The following is a 20,593-nucleotide window of genomic DNA, read 5'->3' as shown; positions in this document are numbered from 1 at the left end:
GAAAAATTCTTGTGTAAAGTAGCACCTCTCTGTTTCCTTTTTATTTTGAACCTTTATTTTAATAATACTAGTAATGCAGTTAAGTTACAGTGTTGTGTTATTTGAAGTGAACAAATAAAACTACTCCCAGACTGCCAATTTTAAAATGATGGCATATGAATGTTACTACACTGATGAACAGTGACTGCAATAGGGTGTAGAGAGGGACTTGATAATGTGGGTGAATGTTGTAATCACAATATTGCTTGTGTGAAACTTTCATAAGATTGTATATCAATGATGCCTTAATTTAAAAAATGATGGCATACAAAACACTTACTTCTTGCTCTCCAAGCAAGAATAGTATTCTACTAATGTTCTTTTTTTAATTTTGAAAAGGATCTGTTATAGTTTTTGTTACATGTATGAGATAATTTCATATATCTATGCAAAAGCACATATTTAGTGAAATGATCAGAGCCAAAAAGTACTTAGAGAAGACAGACAAAGAAATACCACTGTATTTGGGGAGGAAAGAAAGGGGGATATGAAGAATCTAGCCTTCAGGTCTCAGTGCTTTAAAATGTTGGAGCTGAGTTTGAAATGAAACCTCTTGTGTGGCAGTTGACAATAAATACTTGCTGAACTAAATTATGTGTTAGGATCACAGTGGAAGGTGATGCTGTTACCATTTGATCAAACGTTAGCCTACAGTTTAGGAGTAAGAAAAAATGTTATGTACTATTGTGAATAGATATGTGATCATATTAACTTTTTTAAATCACCTCTAACTACAAGGGACCTTAAAGCCGCCACATTTTCCAAGAATAAGAACTCAGTTCCAGAGAGGTTAGATATATTGCCGAGGTCACTGAGCTAGTTAATTACAGAGCCAAGATTACAACCTAGGTTTTACTGATTCTCAGTACAATGTTCTTTTATTTTCATTATAAGGTTTCTATGAATTAATGTGTTTGATTCTATAAAGGTAGATGAAGCTTGAATGGATATCTTGGAAGACTCCTTGAGACACTGAAAGGTTTCCTTGAAGAAATAAAGATTTAAGTCATTACATGGGCATTGGCACAGTGTGACATGCTGCCATGCCTTTTATGTTGTGAGATCAGTGGGAATAGGAAAATGAGCTTGCACAGAAACAGGTTGTGTATCCCAAACTCCTACACCTGTAATAACTTCCCTTTGTCCCTAGCACTAGAACAACTTAAGTTACTAGCCCAGAAGACAGCTATCTTGTCCCCGGTAGCCACTTTCAGTCAGTTTTATTCTCTGCAACTGATTATCACACTACCCTACCACTCCTCTACACACACCCCATTTCTAAGTGTGCTGCATCCAATTTCCAATCCCGTTAAAAGTCTTGAGGAGAAAAGATGAAACTATAATAGTTCAGAATTTATTTGAAATATTCCTAAGTAATTGTAGACTATGAGAAACAAATGACTCCCTATGTTCATTGATTTTTCTTCAGTATCCAGCTAAGCAAATGCAGTAAGACAGGAGGCTGAAGTAAGGTATCACTCTTGGGGAGTTAAATGCAAACATCAGTTTTTGCAGGATTATATGCATTCGTTTCTGGAAAACCCAAAGAATCAACTGAAAGGCTGTTTGAAATAAATTTTAGAAATGCATTGAAATGGGCTTCTCTCAGGTTTAGTATGTTGATGACTTACTATCCCAAGGGAGGGCTAGAATGTGAGGTGTTTCCCCAAATTATTTGACCTACAGTAGAATACAGTTGGGCACTCTTTCTCTGTCATTTCTGCCTATTTGAGCAGGATCTGTCTGGCCATTTAAGACAGATGACCTAGTGGGCTCATTTCCATATGAGCATGCTACATATCAACGGGTGTGTGTTGATGCCAAAGAAACTAAAATAAATTCTCGTCAAAATATTTATGGGCTCGATCAAAGCTGTTAGAGTATGTAAAAAATCACACACACATACCCCACATGTTTTTTAGCTTTTTAGATTCTATCTTTTTATCTTCTGATGGTGTGAGTGACAACCATAATCTTATGCTCAAGCAGCTTACATGTTTAACATAATGTGTTGTTGCGTTTGATAAATAAAACTCTAGTGTTTTGGTTTTTTTTTTTTTTAATGCAGCACCATACTGTTGCCTTCTATCAGATTGCTAGATATATTTTCCTAGCAGCACTTAAGGTTCAAAAAAATATTTAAGTTTTCTAAGTAATAAATCTAAATCAAAGCTAAACTGAGCCATTCTCTTGTGTAGGGCATGCTTGTTTTTTCATTATGTGTGGTATGTTATCTCTTTGATTCCCCTTTAAGTATAATGTGCTACTGCATTTGGAGCCCTATTTCTCCTAATGTTTCAGGAAGAGATACTTCCATGTCTGACAGTAGCTTCTTGTCAATAGTTTTCCAGGTGATCTTTTTAAAGAAAACATCTCAGTAAATTCTGCTGCCCTCTGGTATGGCATCTGTGAAGAAAACCTTGACACTCAGCTACTAAGCCCCTGTCACAGGCTCAGCTTAGCAGGCATCCTCATTTGAGCTTGCTCTGCAGAGCATACTCAGATTCTAACAACCTGTGTGCATCTTGTTAAAACTGCTTCTTAGAGGGCGTTCCAGATGCCCTCTAAGAAATGTGAGTGTCAGCTTATGATGCTTTTTAATGAACATAACTTTCTAAATTTTGTCATCCCCTTAAAGGAAAGCAGAACTGAGTTAGGACTGTTAATAGTTCTCTCAGGTTGAAACATTCTGATGTTTAGGACATTACAATAGAACTTAAAGAAGATGTATTTGCCTACTAATCCGCTATTACCAGTTTTCCATTTTATTTGTAAAACCTACTTTTTAGAAGAGAAATGAAAAGTCATTTTGTGTGTGAGAAAGAGAAAGAAAAAGGAACATTTGGGAAGGGTAGCAAGCCACTTGGCAGCTAAGAGCAGGAAGGATGGTGATTCCTTCTCCTGGCAAACCATTACAGGGGGCACCCTCCTTCTCTGTCACCACTTTGGAAATGGTAACAATGGTGCTGTGTGTGTGTGTGTGTTGACAGTTACAACTCAGTAAAATGGTCTATTTCCTCCTTATCCAAGGATTTCCTGCTGCAGATATTTACTGTGTTCCGAATTTTGATACGCCCAGAGATGTTTCCAAAGGACTGGACTGTTATGCGCTTGGTGGCTAACAAGTAAGGCATTTCAATTGATGACAATTGCAGTTCATTGTATAGGGAGAGAAGAGAGTACAAAGTGATATTTTTAGTTTGATCTGAAGTCTGAAACCTCCAAGTCCTAGGGTTCATATTCTCTCATTCTTTTTTTAAAATTATTAATTCATTTTAAATAGGTGATATATTAACATAGTTCAAAAATCAAACAATATAACAGAGTGTACATTGAGTACTCCCACTCCCTACTGTCTTATTTATCTCTCACCCACAGCCTGTAGTGACCACTTTTATTAGTTTCTTGTATATCCCTCTTGTGTTCTTTTATGTGGAGGTAATGTAATATATAGGCTGTTCTGTGCATTGTCCTTTCACTTAAAAATCCTGGCAGTCTTTCCACATTAGTACATAGAAATTTCTCATTCACTGGATTTTTCTTTCTTTTATAGCTGTATTATATTCCAATGAGTAGATATACCATAGTTTATGTAACCATCCCAGTCCCTGGACACTTAGATCATTTCTGATCTTTCTCAATTTGTTTTACTTCAACAGAGCACATTAATTATCACCATGTGCTGAGCACTGGAAATAAGATAAATCCCTGAGCTGGACACATGAAGATTGAAGTTCCTTATACATTTAAGTGATATGGCCAGTAGAGAGTTGAAAATAGTGCTCTGAGAAAAATTCAGAACTAGATGCAGACATTTGGAAGTGATTGACATAAAGTTGAATTTTTAGGAGTTGATACTTTGAATTAAGCATAACAGAAAAATAAAATAAAATAATGTGTGGTTAATACTTGAAGGAATAGGAGCCAGCAAAGAGGATTAGGGGGCAGTAGTAATGGCTGGAGCTGTTCTGTTGAATACAGTGTCATGGATTTATCTGTTCTCATGCTGTCTGTCATCTCAGGATACAAAATAACAATGAAATTCTGTAGTAAATTGGCCTGACCTTTATTTCCACACTTATAATTTACCCTGCTTCATAAGCGTTCTTTCTCTCAGCCCATATTTGCATTACTCTCCTTCCTCCTCTGTGTAATCCCAACACTCTCATGCTCAGGATGAAGGTTGAATTCTCCAGGTATCTCTCCATAGGCCAAGGACACCATATGTTTTCCCCAGATACCCAGGATTGATGGTGGTAAGAGCCCCAGGAATATAGGATTTGATTTTTTTACTAGATATGTCTAATATGGTTTCTGCTGCAGTATACATTTATAGCTATGGAGGTGTTGAAATGATGTGTTAAAAGCTTTGAGAAGTAACAAATAGTATAATATGGCATATTATATTTTACATAAGTACAGAGGCAGCTTTTCCATTTTGAAAACTAATTAAGACTCCTGAAATAGCTTTCCTCAGAATTTAGCATATTTAGTTTGATATCTGTGAATAGAATTAAATATCTTCATCTGGATGTCCAGATGCTACAGATCATGTATCTGGCCTTATTAGTAAAGATCAAACCTTCTGGGTACCTGGAAAGGGCAATGAAATAATCCAGGGAGCCCGCAGGGAAGGGGTCCAGGCTGCTGACATGATCATCACACAGCACCATCACTTGGTCATTCTGCCTGCCCTGTGTACAGGGTATTTTGACTACAGATAGAATTTGCAATGGCAGAAATTCAGACTGAAAGTAAATTTGACATTTTGTTGCTTACATGCACAGGCTCTGCTTGAACTTCCTGAAAACCATGGCAACTGTGTAGCTCTTTGATATTAAACTGTTTCTTTCTCTATCCCACCTGAAAATCTCCACTCCATTTATGAGGATGTCTTGGTCACAGGAGTGGGTAATAGACTTGCAAGTATAGATTTTGCTTTTGAGTAAATGCATGATGTTTAAAATTTTCATCCACAATGCCAGCCAAATAGAAATCTGGCAAGGTAGTGTAATATATACGCTGTTCTGCACATCACCCATTCACTTAAAAATCCTGTCAGTCTTTCCACTTTGGTACCTAGAAAGCCCCTCATTCATTGGCTTTGTCTTTCTTTTATAGCTGTATAATATTCCATTGAATAGATGTACCATAGTTTGTGGGACCAGCCCTGTTCCTGGACACTTGAATCATTTCTGACCTTTTTTAATGCATTTCAACTCAGCAGAGTACCATATCCATCTACCATGTGCTGAGCACTGGAAATAAGATAAACCCCCAAGCTGGACATGGGAAAATTAAAGTTCCTTTTATACATCTAAGTGATACAGCTGGTAGAGAGTCAGGATAAACAAAATTAGGGCCTGGCCAGGAAGTTTTTACTTTCCTCGGTAAGCAAGTCTGTTGTAAGATTTCTGTCCTTGAAAGTAAATGTGTAATACATTGAAGAAGATTACTCTATAGCACACCCCAAAAAAAGGCCATCAACCTTTGTTAGATGCAGTGATAGCATTCTATTGCAGCCCAAATTGGTGCTGAGAGGAATCTGGCCCTGCTTTTTCACTGGTGAAGGCCGGCAGTGGCAAGACCAACCTAAATCACACATAGGACTCCGGGGCCTGGTGAAACACCTGCCAGGCTGGAGCAGACACTGTGCTCTGGGCTGTTCTTCCTGCTCCTTTCCTGTCTTCTCCTCATTTAGCCACCCTAGCCATTTCCCATTTTAAATTATCAGTGTATGGAGATATCTCATGCTTTATAAATGCAGAAATAAGCCTTTAACTATTTGTGCTTCATCTGTAAAAGTTATTAACCTGTATGATATTGGTAGAAAAATTAATTCCTGAAATATGTTAAAGATATTTTAAGTATGTAAAAGAGCATACACTGGGGAAAGAAAAGATCCTACTTTGCTAAACTGTTTAGAAGTGAGTTATGAGAGCAAGGTCTCATCTCTGAAGTTGACCACCATTTCTTTCATGGTCCTAACTTTCTTAGACATATATTTGATCAGGACCCCTCAAAGAGGCATTTTAATCAAAACTTCCACTTTTGCTATCCGTCTGTATACTTAATACATGTCAAGTTGATAGTAACTAGCTGAGAAGTCACCAGTGTTCTACCTACCCTTGAACCCAACTGAATAGCTTGTCCCTCAGAATATATATTCTCTTATGTATTGGTCCTTTCTTCCGATGTTTTCAAATAAATTAAATGCTTTTAAGTTTTATCTATAAACTGTGTTGTCCCAAATCCCATAGCTTCCCTGCGTGAACTATTAGTCCTGCCAGAAGCTGTGACCAGACACCTGGTGATTAGTATGGGCTTTTGTTTATTGCCACCTGAGTGTCTGATACTGTATCACATGGTGAGTGTATCCAGGCTCAGTTTTACAAGGACAAGAAATGTGACTTATCCTCCTTGATTGTGCACAAAGCTGTATCAAGCCCACTGTAAGGGCTTGGAAGATGTTTCTGATGAGGACAACTGCTCAGTCTGAGAAAGAAGGAACATAAGGGAGATGAAAATTAAGTACCAGAAATACAGGACACTTTGAGACAAGCTTCTTTCCACCCCCTCCCCATACACATTGCAAAATATAGCACAAAAATAAAGTCACAGCTTTATACATATTTTCTAGGAGATAAATCTTATAACAGACTTGCTTACTGAGAAAAGTAAAAACTCCCTGGCCAGGCCCTGATTTTGTCTGTCTTGTGTGCATGTGGATTTCAAACACATTATACATTTTCTTTTGTGTTCAATTTTCTTTTGTGACCAATTTAACTTTCAAATGAGATCTGCATAAAGAAATAAGTAATTTATGGATTCAAAGATTCTTAGCCGAGGTCATTCATTCTTCACTGGCCCATCCATTCTGCAAATATACCATTGCTTACTGTGTAAAATAGCTGTCATAAAGATAAGGAGCACAGTTCTATGAGGAGGTTTATGAAAGGAACTTTGTTCTGAGTTGAGGTAGGAGGGGTCTTTCATTTGGGAGTGAAACTTGAGCTGAAGGCTAAAGCAGGAATTAACAAGCAAACAGCAAAGGACAAATATTCCTTCCAGCATGTACAAAGGCCCTGTGGTCGGAATGAGAATGACACATTCGAGGAACTGAAAGACTGTCAGCCTGACAGAAACAGGAGGAGGAAAGGAACCAGTAAGGGTGAGGTTGGAAGAAGAGGACAGGGCCCAAATATAGGGGATAGAGAGGCTAGGAGGAACCAGTTAGGAGCTTAGTAAAGCAGTCCAGATAAGAAATGATGATGGCTTGAGCATGTGGATAGCAATGAAGCTAATGAGAAGATCGATTTTGGAGATAGAGATGACAAAACTTGACGATGGCTGCATGAGAGTGGGAGGGAAAAAATTAAAGATGACCCATAGAGTGTTGGCCCAACAGAAGAATAAGTGGTGGTGCCATTCACCTAGGTGGAAAAAACTGAGAGAGGACCAGCTTTGAGGGTTGGAGTGTGGGAGGTGAAAAATCCTATTTTGAATGTAAGTTTGAGATGCTATTAGATGTCCAAGTGGAGCTGTAGAAGAGGAAACTAGACATGCTCGTATGAAGCTCAGGGAACAAGACAGGGCTTGAGATGCACGTTTGAGGGTCACCAGTATATGGATAGTATTTGAAGACATTCAACTAAATGAGAGACCACAAAGAAGGTGTAATTGTAAGGCAAAAAATATTTAGGACTGGGCCCTTGTGCATGTCAGCGTTTTAAAGGTCAGGATGTGGAGAAGCATCCAACAAATGATACTAGAAAGGAGCAGCCCGTGATGGAAGGTGAAAACCAGCAGCATATAATACCCTGTGGAGAAAGTATTTAGTAAAGGAAGGAGTTCCAGAGCTGCTGGGGATGAAGATGGACAGTTGGCCCTGGGGTTTGGCAATGTGGTGTCAATACTGGTGACCTTGACAAGTGGTGTTTCAGTGATGTGGTGAATTCAAGAACAGATGGGAATTGAGAAAGTACAAACTGTAATCATAGGCAGCTCTTGAGATAAGTTTTGCTATAAAAGGGAGCAAATACGGAACTGTATCTGGAAGGATTATGGGGACTAGCATTCTTTTTTAATTGGAATATTATAGTATGTTGGCCCAGTAAAGACAGAAACAGAGGTGATGCTGAAGAATGCAGGGGTAAGTGAAGGAACAGTGTCCTTGGGGAGGCAAGTGGGATGGGATTGAGTATGGTATTGCTCTCTGTGCCTGTCTGAGTGCTCTCTGTTATGGGTCCACAGCCAGCTTGTGCTGAGGGCTAACTAACTGTGAGCATGTGATGTAGTCCAGCTGATATTGCTTATTTGTGGTGAGACTTTCTCAATGAAAGAAGCTTGCCACAGTGAGAGTAATTCTGATGCAGTATGCACAAAGAAAGCTCGACCTTACCTGAGAGCACTGGCAGTTTTCCCATAGTAATAGAAAAGGAGATAACATAGCTGATACCTTGAAAAGTTGGGTGCTGTTGAGCACCCATTGACACAGTTACTGTTGTTTTTGGTGGTGGTGGTGGTGGTGGTTTTCTATTGGGGTAATTATCCATAAATGATTTTACTGTTCAGAGAGAGATAAGATACTGATTTTTATCAAAACTATATATTCCTGAGATGAATGTGCCAAACTTCAATAGTTGTAGCAAATATTTACACAGAATTGCCTATATTCTGCATCTTCTGTCAAGTTGTGTAGGGAGAGCGAATACATGAAGGAAAGGCTTCCTTGAGATCTGAGCTTAGTAGGTCAGAACTGAGGCTGTTGCCACATGAGTGAGATTCTGCCAGAAGTGCCCAGTGGAGTAGGCCAAGGGAGGTTTCAAATGCTTCCGTTCGTTCTTGTTACCTCACCTGCTGCGTGCTCCTTTACCTAAAAGCAAAGCAGTCCTGTTACCGCTTGCCTGTTTGGGCTGATGCTCTGCCCTCCACTTGATGTGCCTGTCTCCATCTGCTTTGCCTGTCAAACTTCAGTCTGTTCTTCAAAATATACTTTAAAAGGTGTAAAAAGTTTTGCAAGCTTCCCGTTTTAGGATTACCTAGTACAGCAAATAAGTATGATGAAGCATAGATTTTTAAATATAATGGTGAGGCTACAGTCATTCAAAAAACCCTGATCAGGTTCCACTCTTGGTGACGGTGGTTAGCAAGGCCAAATTCCCCAAATACCATTGCTCTCCAAGTTCCAGCCCTGTTAGAACTCTCCTCTTCCATCTGTTACACCAATCCTCAAAATGAGAGAGGATGATCACGTGCCTCAGAATCACCTGGCTGGGCTCCACCTTGAACTCGCCATGCTGTAGGTGGTGGTGAGGCCCTGCAGTCCTGTGTGCCCCTCAGGTGGTGTTCATGCATGCTGAAGTGGGAGAACCACGTGCTTAGGTCAGTCGATGGCCATCCAGGGTTTTCATCTGCCCTAAATGTCTTTGTGTTGATTTCTTCCACCCCCATCGGCCTACCAGGCTCTAGGGAATTCACTGTACTCCCGTATTAGATTTCTTCGGTTTTTCAATGTGCCGACATCAGCCTTGTGATGCCCAGTTTAGCCACGAAGGGGCTTCTCTCAGTCTGTGTATACTTTGTGGAGATGGGCTTCCAGTTGAGCGGACTATAAGGTTGGAGTACTTTTCAAAAAGACAAATTATAGGAGATGAGGTTTCTATAGGAGGGAGGCAGTTGGGTTAAAAAATATTTCCTAGAACGAGGCGGTAGCTGGGAACCTTGAGGCACCGACTCTGACTCCCTGTGCACCAATTCCCCTTCTACATGTAAATTTTATCACACTGTGTGCATAGATTATAGTTGTCAAAAGTGATCCTTGTGCCTGCATTCCTATGGCAGATACTAGTAATTTGACCATTTGTAGTAACAGATTGCAAACCTTTCTTCACTATTGAATTGGAGCACTGAGATTTGAAATGTCCTCGTGTTCAGAAACTGAGTCATGGGTGTAAGAATAAAACCAAAGGAGCCACATGGTTTAGGATAAATTGAAACAAGTAAAGAAAGATCCCTTAACACCACAGGTATCCACTACAATGAGGGAGCAATAATATGTAATTCCCTTTAGCTGGCTTGGGGACCGGTGTACCAGGAAACCAACCCAGTGTTGCTAAGTTACCATAAAAAGCTCTGGGAGCTGCCTTTGTGAGTTTGGCTGAATATTATGAGCATAAATGAAAAACAATGAAGTAGAGTCATTTTCAGATCTTTCTAGCCCTGAGAAGTCTTATTTTTGGAAGACTTATCCTTCATCATATCAAATATATTGAGTAGACCTGAATGCCACATTAGACAGATATATTTTACTGAAGGAAAATGAAAAGCAGTTTTTACATTTCGCTTTGTAAATTACTGGCCTATGAGTAAACCATTTAATTCCATTTGGTTGTGATTTCTCAGCAATTCTGTATATTTAGGAATTCTTGTGAAGTTGTAAAAAGTAACCTATAATTTTTTAATACAATAGAAGTTGCATGAATATTAAATTGGACAATTAATAAAATTGATGTTGTGTTCTGTAGACATAAAATTAACTTTTCTTAGATTTTTAGTTTCTATTTTTCAGTTTTAATTTTTGATCCCATAACATTTTTCCAGGTCTCAGTATTTTCCAAAGCCCCTGAAAAGCTTATAGGCCCTAAACACCATGCCTCTTGTGCCTAATGATAAAGCAGCCTTGATAAGAGGATGAAATGTTCAATCTAGAGCAAGGACTGCATGCCCCATTAGAGAACCATAAGAACAGTCATTAGCCTAAACTTATAGAAGCCGGAAGAATGTGAAGCAGAGTTCATTGGAATGGTGTTCTGACTCAAGCCTCTGTAGATAACCCTGCTCTTCAAAGGGTGGGCTGCGAATCAACAGCATGAGCATCCCTGGAGCTTGTTGGGAAAGAGGGCCCCAACCCCAGCCCACTAAATCATAATCTGCATTTCAACCAGATCACTGGGGACCCATTAAAATTTAAGAAGCACTCCTGTGTCTAAAACAGTGGTTCTTACCTCTGGGTGCATAAAAGAATCCCTTGGGGGTTTTAACAATCCTGATGTCCAGGTTGCACCCCAGTCCAATCATTAGAATCTCTGGAGGTATGGTCTGTGTTTTAAAAGCACCTAGATAATTCCAGTGAGCAGCCAGGTTGAGACTCCCTGGTCCATGCTACAAGCCAGAGAGGCTCCACATTGTTCACCAGCAAGTGCAGTTCAAGAAGCTGTGAGTTTTGTTTGCGTGTTGGGGACCCAGCATGTAAATAACAAATGGGTCATCTTTGCTGTGGAATAACCTCTCAACTTGGAATCTCTCAACTTGATTTGTTGGCTCCTTCCTGGGACCTTCGGTCCAATAGTCTGAATCCCAGAGATGTCATGTTCCACTAACACTAGAGGTTATTGTTGCTGACCAACAATCCAAGCTAGAGTTGGGGCCAAAAGCTTTTTTATGTAAAACTCAGGTATAGTGCAACTGTGTTTTTCTCCATTGAATGTGAAGGCAGAACATTTGTGCTTAGAACCACATGTGAAGGATGCACAATTTTTTCCTTTAACTTGATTAGTCCAGTGATTTTCTAGATGCTGGGCAAGGAACTGTTTCCTTACCTGATAGCATTCCACTTTCTGATAATTAACTTCAGTTTCATGTAGTAAGTTTGAAACAAACTGCTTTGGGAACCTTAGCAATTTCTTCAGTTACTATCTTTGCTTTGCCAGTGTCTAGAAAATTGCCATTTTATGCTGTTATTCACAGATGATTTATCTCTTTGATATTAAATTCACTGATGGTATCTGCCACTTGGGGACTAAAGAAACCACAGGACTTCTCAATTTCATAGGCTTTATTTGTACTTTCATAGTAAGGTTCGTTGAAGACATAAATGACCTATAAAATGTACATGTGTGTACCACTGTGTTTGTTCATAGTAGAGCAGGTGCCCAAGAAATGGTGGTTTTCTTCTCTTTTCCTTTCTTCACATTGAGCTTTCACATTCAGCCATCTACCCCTTGTCCCATTCATATTACCCCACCCCATGAGCAGGCTTAATAATGAGTTTTCCAGCACATAACAATAATCAACATTTATGTCCTCCGAAGACTATAAATATTCTTATAACTAGTAAATATCCTTCTAGTCTATATTTTATCAGTAGAATAGCCCAAATATGAAGTTGGTGGGGTCTTGTTCTGTTTCATTTTGTTTTACCAAAGGTCCTACAACTAATTATTCCAAACCCTATAGTGAGAGCTGGAGGCTCATCATCGCAAGCACACCTTTACACAAGCATCTCAGAAAAGACCAAAGACGCTTCAAGTATCAACCCTTTATATACTGGTGCTTGGGTTATTGTAGTTTGGGGAGTGGCCTATCTGGTTTCAATATAATGCTGTATCTAATATTTAAAAAACTAACTGGAAATGCATTCAGTTGTGAATATCTACTGTTACAGCTGCAAAAAAGGAGCAGACTTTGAGCAAATTATATTACTCTAGAATTAACCCAGAATGCTCACCAAATCTTTCTTTTCTAATCTTCCCAGCAAGATAGACATGACTACATAAGCCCCCTCTGTCAGGCTTTCTCTATTTCTCCAGCTCTGAGGTGTCCCATTCTCTGAATGACTATAATGCTCACCAGCGTTACACAGCTTAGCCAGTTTCACACAGCTTAGTACTGGGTTATAGACAATTTCACAGTCTGTAATTGTTTCCTTAGTGGCAGTCTTATCACCATGAGAGAGGACTCTGCCTTCCACAGCTCTTTCATGCCCCCTAACACCTTAAACAGGGGAGAGCAGAGAGAAGACGTCTAAGGAATACTCATTGTATTCTATCATTTTACCCTATCCATTTCATTTGGGGGCTCAATTTCTTTTTCTTTATTTTTAAAAAGTGCCACTTTTTTCCATATTAAACATGAATATTATATTTTCATTTAATTTTGCTTTGTTCAGAAATCAATAAAATCATAAAACATCTAGATTAATATATTTCTGAGTTGTATGAATTCCTAGAAATGTATCATTTTACAAAGAACCCCACTTCAGTGATAGACTTCATTTTCTTATTTTCCTCCAACATGTCTTTTCTTTTTTTATTTCATGTATTAATTCTTTAATACTGTTCCACATGATTATTAAAGGTTTTCTGTAATTTTAGTTGCTTTTTACTCTTATCTAATAAATGATTTTCACTAATGTGAAGTTTATAACTTAAAATGTACTCTTTTTTATCACTAGTGTTATTATTACAACAGTTCTATACCTGTCAGATGCACTTCGTAAGAACTTCTTAAGTGAAAATTTTGATTATAAGGTAAGTGTCCATTTAAATGACTATCCAGCTTTGGCTAAAACGTTTTGCATTGTACTTCAGGAAATTACCTAACGGACTTTTTTTCTCTTAATAATAGGAAAATAAATTTATTCCAGATACTTCAAATTAATCTTTGGCCATATTAATTTTAATTATGAATAATATTAGAAGAGTTTTCATTATATTTGTGAACAAGTTAGGGCTATAATCATGCCTATCAACCTGACAGAAATCATAGTGGCTTAAAAGGAGATTGTTTTTCGTTGTTACTTTCAGTTTTAATTTTGTTATTTTCCCCATGCATGACAAAGGGAACTTAGAACATATGTTTTTAAGACATTTTTTAAAATAGAGTTCATATGAAGAAAATATTTACAAAGTAAACTCATTAGTTCCTTTTCTTCTCCATCTTCCCATTTTTTATAATGAATTAATGAAAAGAAAACAAATGAAACAGCAAAATTCTTTCAGGAGAACTCTTTGTATATCTGTGATATAATGTGATATGCTTACATGCCAAAGAATTCTTGATGTAGTATTTTTTAAGTGGGAAATGATATATGGTAAACAAATATGAGCATTACCTATGTTGGCTCCCCTTCTTAATGATGTTTTATGTTCTTGGCATCTTTATTATTATTCTTAAAATAATGTTTTTTGTATTAAATATTTAATGACATTTCCTTATTGGATAACCAGAAAATGCAAAAAAGCAAAAAACTATAAAAACCAATGGGATTTTAATGGACATACTATGATTATCAATAACCAATATATCAAAATTTCATAATTAGAGCTCCACTTTTTAATATTCAAGTTGTTTATTTTATTTTATTCTTATAAATTATTCTTCTTATGTGCATTCTCACATACTAAAACTTGGTATATGTCCCTAATTATTTCTGTTGATAAATATTTATAATGGAATTGTTGAGTTAAAGGTTATATCAGTTACATTTGATTGCCTTATATACATGCCAATACTGAAAGAGATAATTTTTTTTTTGGCTAGTTGATAAGGGAAACAGTCTTTTTAACTTTAATTTACATTTTGTATTAGTTATGAATTAGTTATTAGTTGACTAATTATTGACTACAATTCATATTTTGTGAAGTATCTGTTTTTGACATCATTATTTTGCTGGGGTTTTTATCATATTCTTTTTTGTTTGTAAGAGCTCTTTATGTATAAAAGATATTAATTCTTTATAATGTTTCCCCTACTTATCTTTAATTTTACATGGTGTCAGTAGAGAAGTAGCCTCCTTCCTTTATGTCCTACATGTTTTTGCTTAAGTTTATTTCTGGGAATTTTATTCTGATCTCTTTCTGATGCTGTTTTTGGTATAAGAAAATAGACTCAGAAGATTTGTTTGGGCAGGGAATTTTTATATACTGTCTGAATTTAAAGCAATTAGCATATCCAAAGAAGTATATGCATTTTTTTTTTTAGTTCTACATTAAAAAGAGTTCCAAAAATGAATTCACACAGGAATAAAGTAGTCCAACTTATACTTCAGCCTCCTTGGAGATACTGTGGTGTGTTATAAGGGAAGCAAAACATCTCTACCATTTAGCAGATGCCAGAGAGCTCAGGAAATATGAGATATGGCATTCAAGCAATATATAAATTATAATATTTATTTAGTTTACTTTTTGGTATAGAAAACCTCAAGCTTATAAAAGTAGAGAGAATAGAATAATGAACCCCATACAACCCATTTCTAGTTTCAACTCTTGTCAACTTTTATTTCAACTATATCCCCAACTACTTACCACTTTTCAAGCAGATCCAAGATACCACGTTACTTCACCTGTAAATATTTTGTAACACTGTAATATTTAAATACCTTGTTCTTGTTTTAGATCTGGGATTCCTACTTTTACCTGGCAGTCATTTTTATAAACCAGTTGTGTCTACAATTAGAGATGTTTACACCTTCCAAAAAGAAAAAGGTGCTAGAAAAGTAAGTATCAGAGCATAATTAGGTAGGAATAAAAGGTAAATCAAATCTTGTGCCTTTTGAAGCATGTTTAGGTCAAATAATTCATAAATCAGATGTCCATAATTAAAAATCACATTGGAGAGTTAATGACCAAGGGGAAAGAAGCAGTCTTTTCTGGAAATTTCAATATTTTGAGCTTATTTATACATCTTTCCCCTCAGTCTTTCAGAATTCAAAATACTATAGAAGCAAAATTTATGAGACAAGTCTGTTTTACTAAAGATTTGCATCAGAAGCATCAAGATATCTACGTTAAACATCATTAATGAAAAACAAATTGCCTTGTAATTCAGAATGATAGATTGTATCCTAAAGAGATAAAAATATTGTTTTGTTCTGGAGGCTTTGTATCAGGTTCTCTTTTTGTTCCATTTCAGGTACGGTGACATGCGTGTAACAATGGGTTGTGAAATTTTCAGCATGTGGCAAAATCTAGGTAAGTAGTGAAGAGAAGTCCCCTCCGTTTTCCAGCTCATCCCTGTACAAAGGAAGAAAGGCAATGTACTAGTGACAGCATTTGAAACCAAATGTATAAATCACTGAAGATATCTGTAGAAAGTAATTGATACTTTGGCATTGACTAAGGTGAAAACTAATTCCTTAGGTTAGTGTCTGTAAGAAAAATCTCCTTACCTTTGTGTTTCATTGTCAAGGAATGATGCATTTTGTAATCTAGCATTGCTCCAGTAATTCACACATTTCCAGCCATGAGCTAACTTTTCAGATTTGGCAATTGTTAACTTGGAATTTCTAGAACTCTGAACTGAGGCTAGGAAGCATAACAGATTTAGAATAAACTCCATGAAACAGTGACTGAAGTGTCAGTACTCTCAGAAACTTGAAACCATGGGCCTGTATCATAAAGAGTAAAGCCAAAGGACTTAAAAACATCTGCAGCTGCTGAGGAATGAGCAGATCCAATTTTGTTCATCTGCCACAGCAGATAATGCATATTATTCCAGCAAATTGATGACACAGACCTGGTTGCATAGGAAAGAATATACTTTGGAAAATAGTTTTAAAAGCTCATTGGCATAGGGTTTCTTTCTAGAGAGTCTTAACTTATTTAATTTGGTATGTTAACTATGCAAGTTTATAGTATTCATTTGCTGTTACTGCGCTATGATTTCTCCTTGTGGCTTATTAAAGTAGGGACCTATTTGAATGGAATATTTAAAGATCTGAAAGTGTCTTTTCTCTTGGGCTCATCCCAGCACAACTTGGGAGATAGCAGCATTATTTTCTGTAAGGGAAAATAGGACCATTATCATTTTACTTCAACTCATGTTACAGAGTGATTTTTGACTAGGATATGTATATCCCCCAAATACATACAGCAATTGAAGGAAGCCTTGTTATACATAGTTGAGTCTGTGTTCAATATTTGCTGGTAATTTCAGAAAACAAGTGAATTAGCATCTTGAAAGCAACTTCCAGTATCTAAAACCAGCCAAGAAGAAGAAATGAGTGTATTTAGATTCAGCTCAGAAATAGCATCAGTCTGTCTTATTTGAAGATCCTCTTAGTCTTCCTGTTTTGCTGATTTTCTGTGTCCTTGTTTTTCAAAAGCAGATCAAGGCCCTTGTAGTGTCCATATTGTATTGGGCATTGCAAGATATTTTTAGAGAATAACGCATTGAAATGTTGTTGTGGTTGTTTAGGCTCAGATAAGACCAGGACAGATTCGTTTGAGTTACCAGAATACTAGGCAACATGGCAGGTTAGCTCTTGTAGGTAAATCTTAGCATCGCCACATATGATTATTTCCCTAGAAATGTTTATCCAAGCCAGGATAGCTATGCATTTAGGGCCATGACCTTCTGCTTGCTACATAAAGCAGCACCTTTCGTCTCCCTAGAGACATCTCTGTATACTTCATAAACTTTCCCTCTCTATTTTTGTCTTTAAAACAAAAATATTTCTACTTCTCTGGCTTTTATGTTAAATAACTTCTTTGTTTTCTTCAGAAATGTAGAGAATGTGGGAAATCTCTGGAGCATGTTGGTCCCCATAACACATAATCATGTCAGGACGCTTTAGACAGAGATACTCAGAGACCAGCCACATCAGCTTCACCTGGAAGCTTGTAAGAACTGCAGAGTCCCTGGCTGCACTGCAGACCTCCTGAGACCAAGTTTCTCAGAGTGGGGTACCACATCTGAGTGTTCACAAGTTCTCTAGGTGATTCCGTGCACTTGGCTAGAGATTGAAAAGCACTATGGTGGACACCATCCCCTTTCTTCTGGCCCTAAAGAAGCACCTCACTAGCACTGTTAGAAAAGGCTCTTTAAACTCAACCACAAATTCCCAGCATGACATAGTTCGAGTATAGTGTGAGTGTTAATAAATGTTCCTTGGTTTCTGAATTATTTCCCAGGGGTTGTGTCCTGACTTTTCTGATGCTCCAAAACATAAGGTTAATTTTAAAGGTCAGTACTACCGCACTTCCTACAACTAGAACTGGAAAATGTTCAGAAATGTTAAAGCCTCTCTTCTAACATATATTCCTACAAACTGATAAGCAAAGCTAAGTCATCAGGGTACTATTTGAACATCCCTTATAGACCGTAAGTCAGCTTGTTACTTAGGAATATAAAAATATATTAGTTATAATTTGATTTACTTATAAATGTGTCATATTGAGTATTTTAAAAGCCAGTGGAGCATTTATTCAGATAATTATAGATTTATGTTTTTTAACAGAACAGGACAATAAATTCAGTTTAATACAGGTCATCAAGCACTGGCTATGTGCAAACTATTTGTGAGATATGAGAAGAAGTGGCCCTTGCCTGTGTAGAGTTTCATTTTAAAATCTTATATTTTAAACTTCTTGTCAAATTTCTGTGAAACAGGAAAAAGCTTCATAAAGACAGATTCATCATGTCTTAGTAAAGCAAGTAAGCTTTTATGATTTCCTAAATCAAAATCTTCAATACTTTTTACTAGATACAAAAAGTACTGTTTTTTAGAAAATGAATTGAAGAGAAGAAATGCCCAGAGTCACTAAATATACTTTTTTGCCACTTGAAAGTGGCCACTTGGTCTAATTTGGAAACAAATTTTATTGGGCAATATTTTTAATTTTTTATTGGTGTTTGCATCATAAGTGTGGAAACTCTTCCACATGCTAGAAATATTGGTTTTTCCATCCTATTGAGGTTATCTGCTTTTAAACATGAAGCTGTAGATTTTCAAGTTGGATCATTATATCCCCTAGATTTAACTGTGAGCAATGAATCTTATAGTAATTCTATGCTTAATTTTTTGAAGAGCCCCATACTCATACTGTTTTCCACAGTGACTACTACCGTTTTCCATTCTCACTAATAGTGCACAAGTGTTCTAATTTCTCCAAATCTTTGCCAACACTTTTTTTAATAGTAGTCATCCTTATGGGTGTGAAGTGGTATCTCATTGTGGTTTTGATCATTTATTTTTGAATAGTAAAGACCAAGGAGTCAAAAGTGAACACCTTTTTGTAAATGTGTTATTGCTCAGTATTTTCATTTCCTGAGTAGGACTAAAAATGTTCTGTCAAGAGAGAACCCCTCCCCAAATTTTATACATTTCTCCCACAAGAATAGTCTGCAAAGGAAGAGGTTGGTTTTCACCACTGTGTCCAACCTTTGGCATTCGTTGTACCACAAGATTAGGTTTTTATCTTTTTTTCCCATTGAACTAACATTCTTACTAAATATAAAGTGGGCTCTTTCTTCCACATTTGCAAACACAGTGTCTTGTAACTGCTGTAGAAAATTCAATACTTCCCTAGCAGGCTGTTCTGTGTGTATAAATATAAAACTCCAGCCGTCCAGGAGCAGGTGCCCTGAATACTTCAAAACAAGACCATATGGCTGACAATTAGAGATGGGAAAAGTATACAACATCTGTGGTTTAAAAAGAAATCAGTTAAATGAAGTTTATTTTGCTGTTGCCATACATAACTCAAGATTTTGCTTTGCTGATTTGGGAGAAATTAAATTTTCTATGGTGGAGAGTGTGTTCCGGTTTGCACAGATCCTGTTCCCAAAGCATGTTTTCAGAAAATAAGGCTATTCTCATGCTTTCCTACACAATGATTTAAATGTAGGTGTGGCTTCTCTACTGTCAATAGAAAATCAGGCTACAAAATGTAGTGTATGAACTTTGTTTGGATCATGATTGAAGGAACCAGCTGTGTAAATGACATATTTTAAGGCAACCAGGGAAATTTTAATATAGACTGGGTTTTAGATTAATTTAAGGAATTATTGTTTGTCTTTGTTAGGTGTGATAAAGACATTGTATTTTATATTTACAAAATGCCCTACCTGTTCAAGATGCTTATCGATGTATGGACAGGTAAAATGATATGTCTCAGACTTGCTTTAAAATACCCTGGGGGAAAAAAGTTGATGTGACAGGTGAAACAGGATCAGCAACAACATTGATAATTACTGAAGCTTGATGATGCATATGTGCAGATTTGTTTTAGTGTCCTTTATAATTGTGTGTTTGTGTGAGTTTTTTCATAATATATTTATTTTTAAAAAATCAGGTAAAATGTCCATAAATGGAAGAGATTTTTTAAAAAACAAATTAAAAAATACTCAAGCAAATGGTGGTAAGTAAAATAGCTGCATGCTAATGATGCCATTATGCCAGGCTCAGGAAAGATTAAAAATGAAGATTGTAATGTAGCAGCTCTGAATCCCATCCCACCAGTGCAGGCACACGAGGACTATCCGAGCGGGCAGGAAACTCCGTTTTAGTTAGTATTCCTGCCTCTCCCATGCCTCCTCCCCAAAGCTGTGCAAAGGTTTGGCGTCTTGCACAGTCCCAAGGCAGCAGTGAGGCCCTCCTGGTTATTAGTCACAAGCCAAGATGGCTGTTGCCCTGCAGGTGGGCCCTCAGTCTGTGGTTCTTCTGGGGCACAGCATCTATGGCTGGACTTCGAACCCTGCAGCCCTTTCCTGGGGCAGGGCCATGGGACAGATGTAAGGCCTGTTAATCTCAGGACTTGCCAGCCTTTGCCCCTACAGGGATCTCCTTCCCTCTTTTATCTTTAATCCCCTCACTTGCCAGGAAATTTTGAATAAGCATTGAGTGGGTTTAGGCTTTTACAAATGACAGCAAGAGTGATTGAGTTCAGGTGGATCCTGCTTTCTGCCCTGGCAAAGATGACTGAGGAAAGGAATTGCACAGTCTGGCTACTGGTTACCTGCTTGAACCGGTCATGTTGGGAAGATGGGGGAA

General features: G+C 37.3%; 1 protein-coding gene across 1 annotated transcript in view; it reads left to right on the top strand.

The window, feature by feature from the left end:
• DOCK4 (dedicator of cytokinesis 4) overlaps nucleotides 1-20,593 on the top strand; it is a 418,723-nt gene that overhangs the window by 340,512 nt on the left and 57,618 nt on the right. Inside the window, exons 27-30 of the mRNA XM_036897350.2 lie at nucleotides 3,070-3,164; nucleotides 13,274-13,349; nucleotides 15,216-15,316; nucleotides 15,733-15,791. Coding sequence (XP_036753245.2) covers nucleotides 3,070-3,164; nucleotides 13,274-13,349; nucleotides 15,216-15,316; nucleotides 15,733-15,791 — 331 coding nt within the window. The remainder of the gene's footprint in view (nucleotides 1-3,069; nucleotides 3,165-13,273; nucleotides 13,350-15,215; nucleotides 15,317-15,732; nucleotides 15,792-20,593) is intronic.

Source organism: Manis pentadactyla, chromosome 7 (genome assembly GCF_030020395.1).
Source record: "Manis pentadactyla isolate mManPen7 chromosome 7, mManPen7.hap1, whole genome shotgun sequence".
In the NCBI taxonomy this organism is placed as follows: domain Eukaryota; kingdom Metazoa; phylum Chordata; class Mammalia; order Pholidota; family Manidae; genus Manis; species Manis pentadactyla.
The sequence above is the reverse complement of the archived record's forward strand: the minus strand, read 5'-3'. Positions and strand labels throughout refer to the sequence as shown.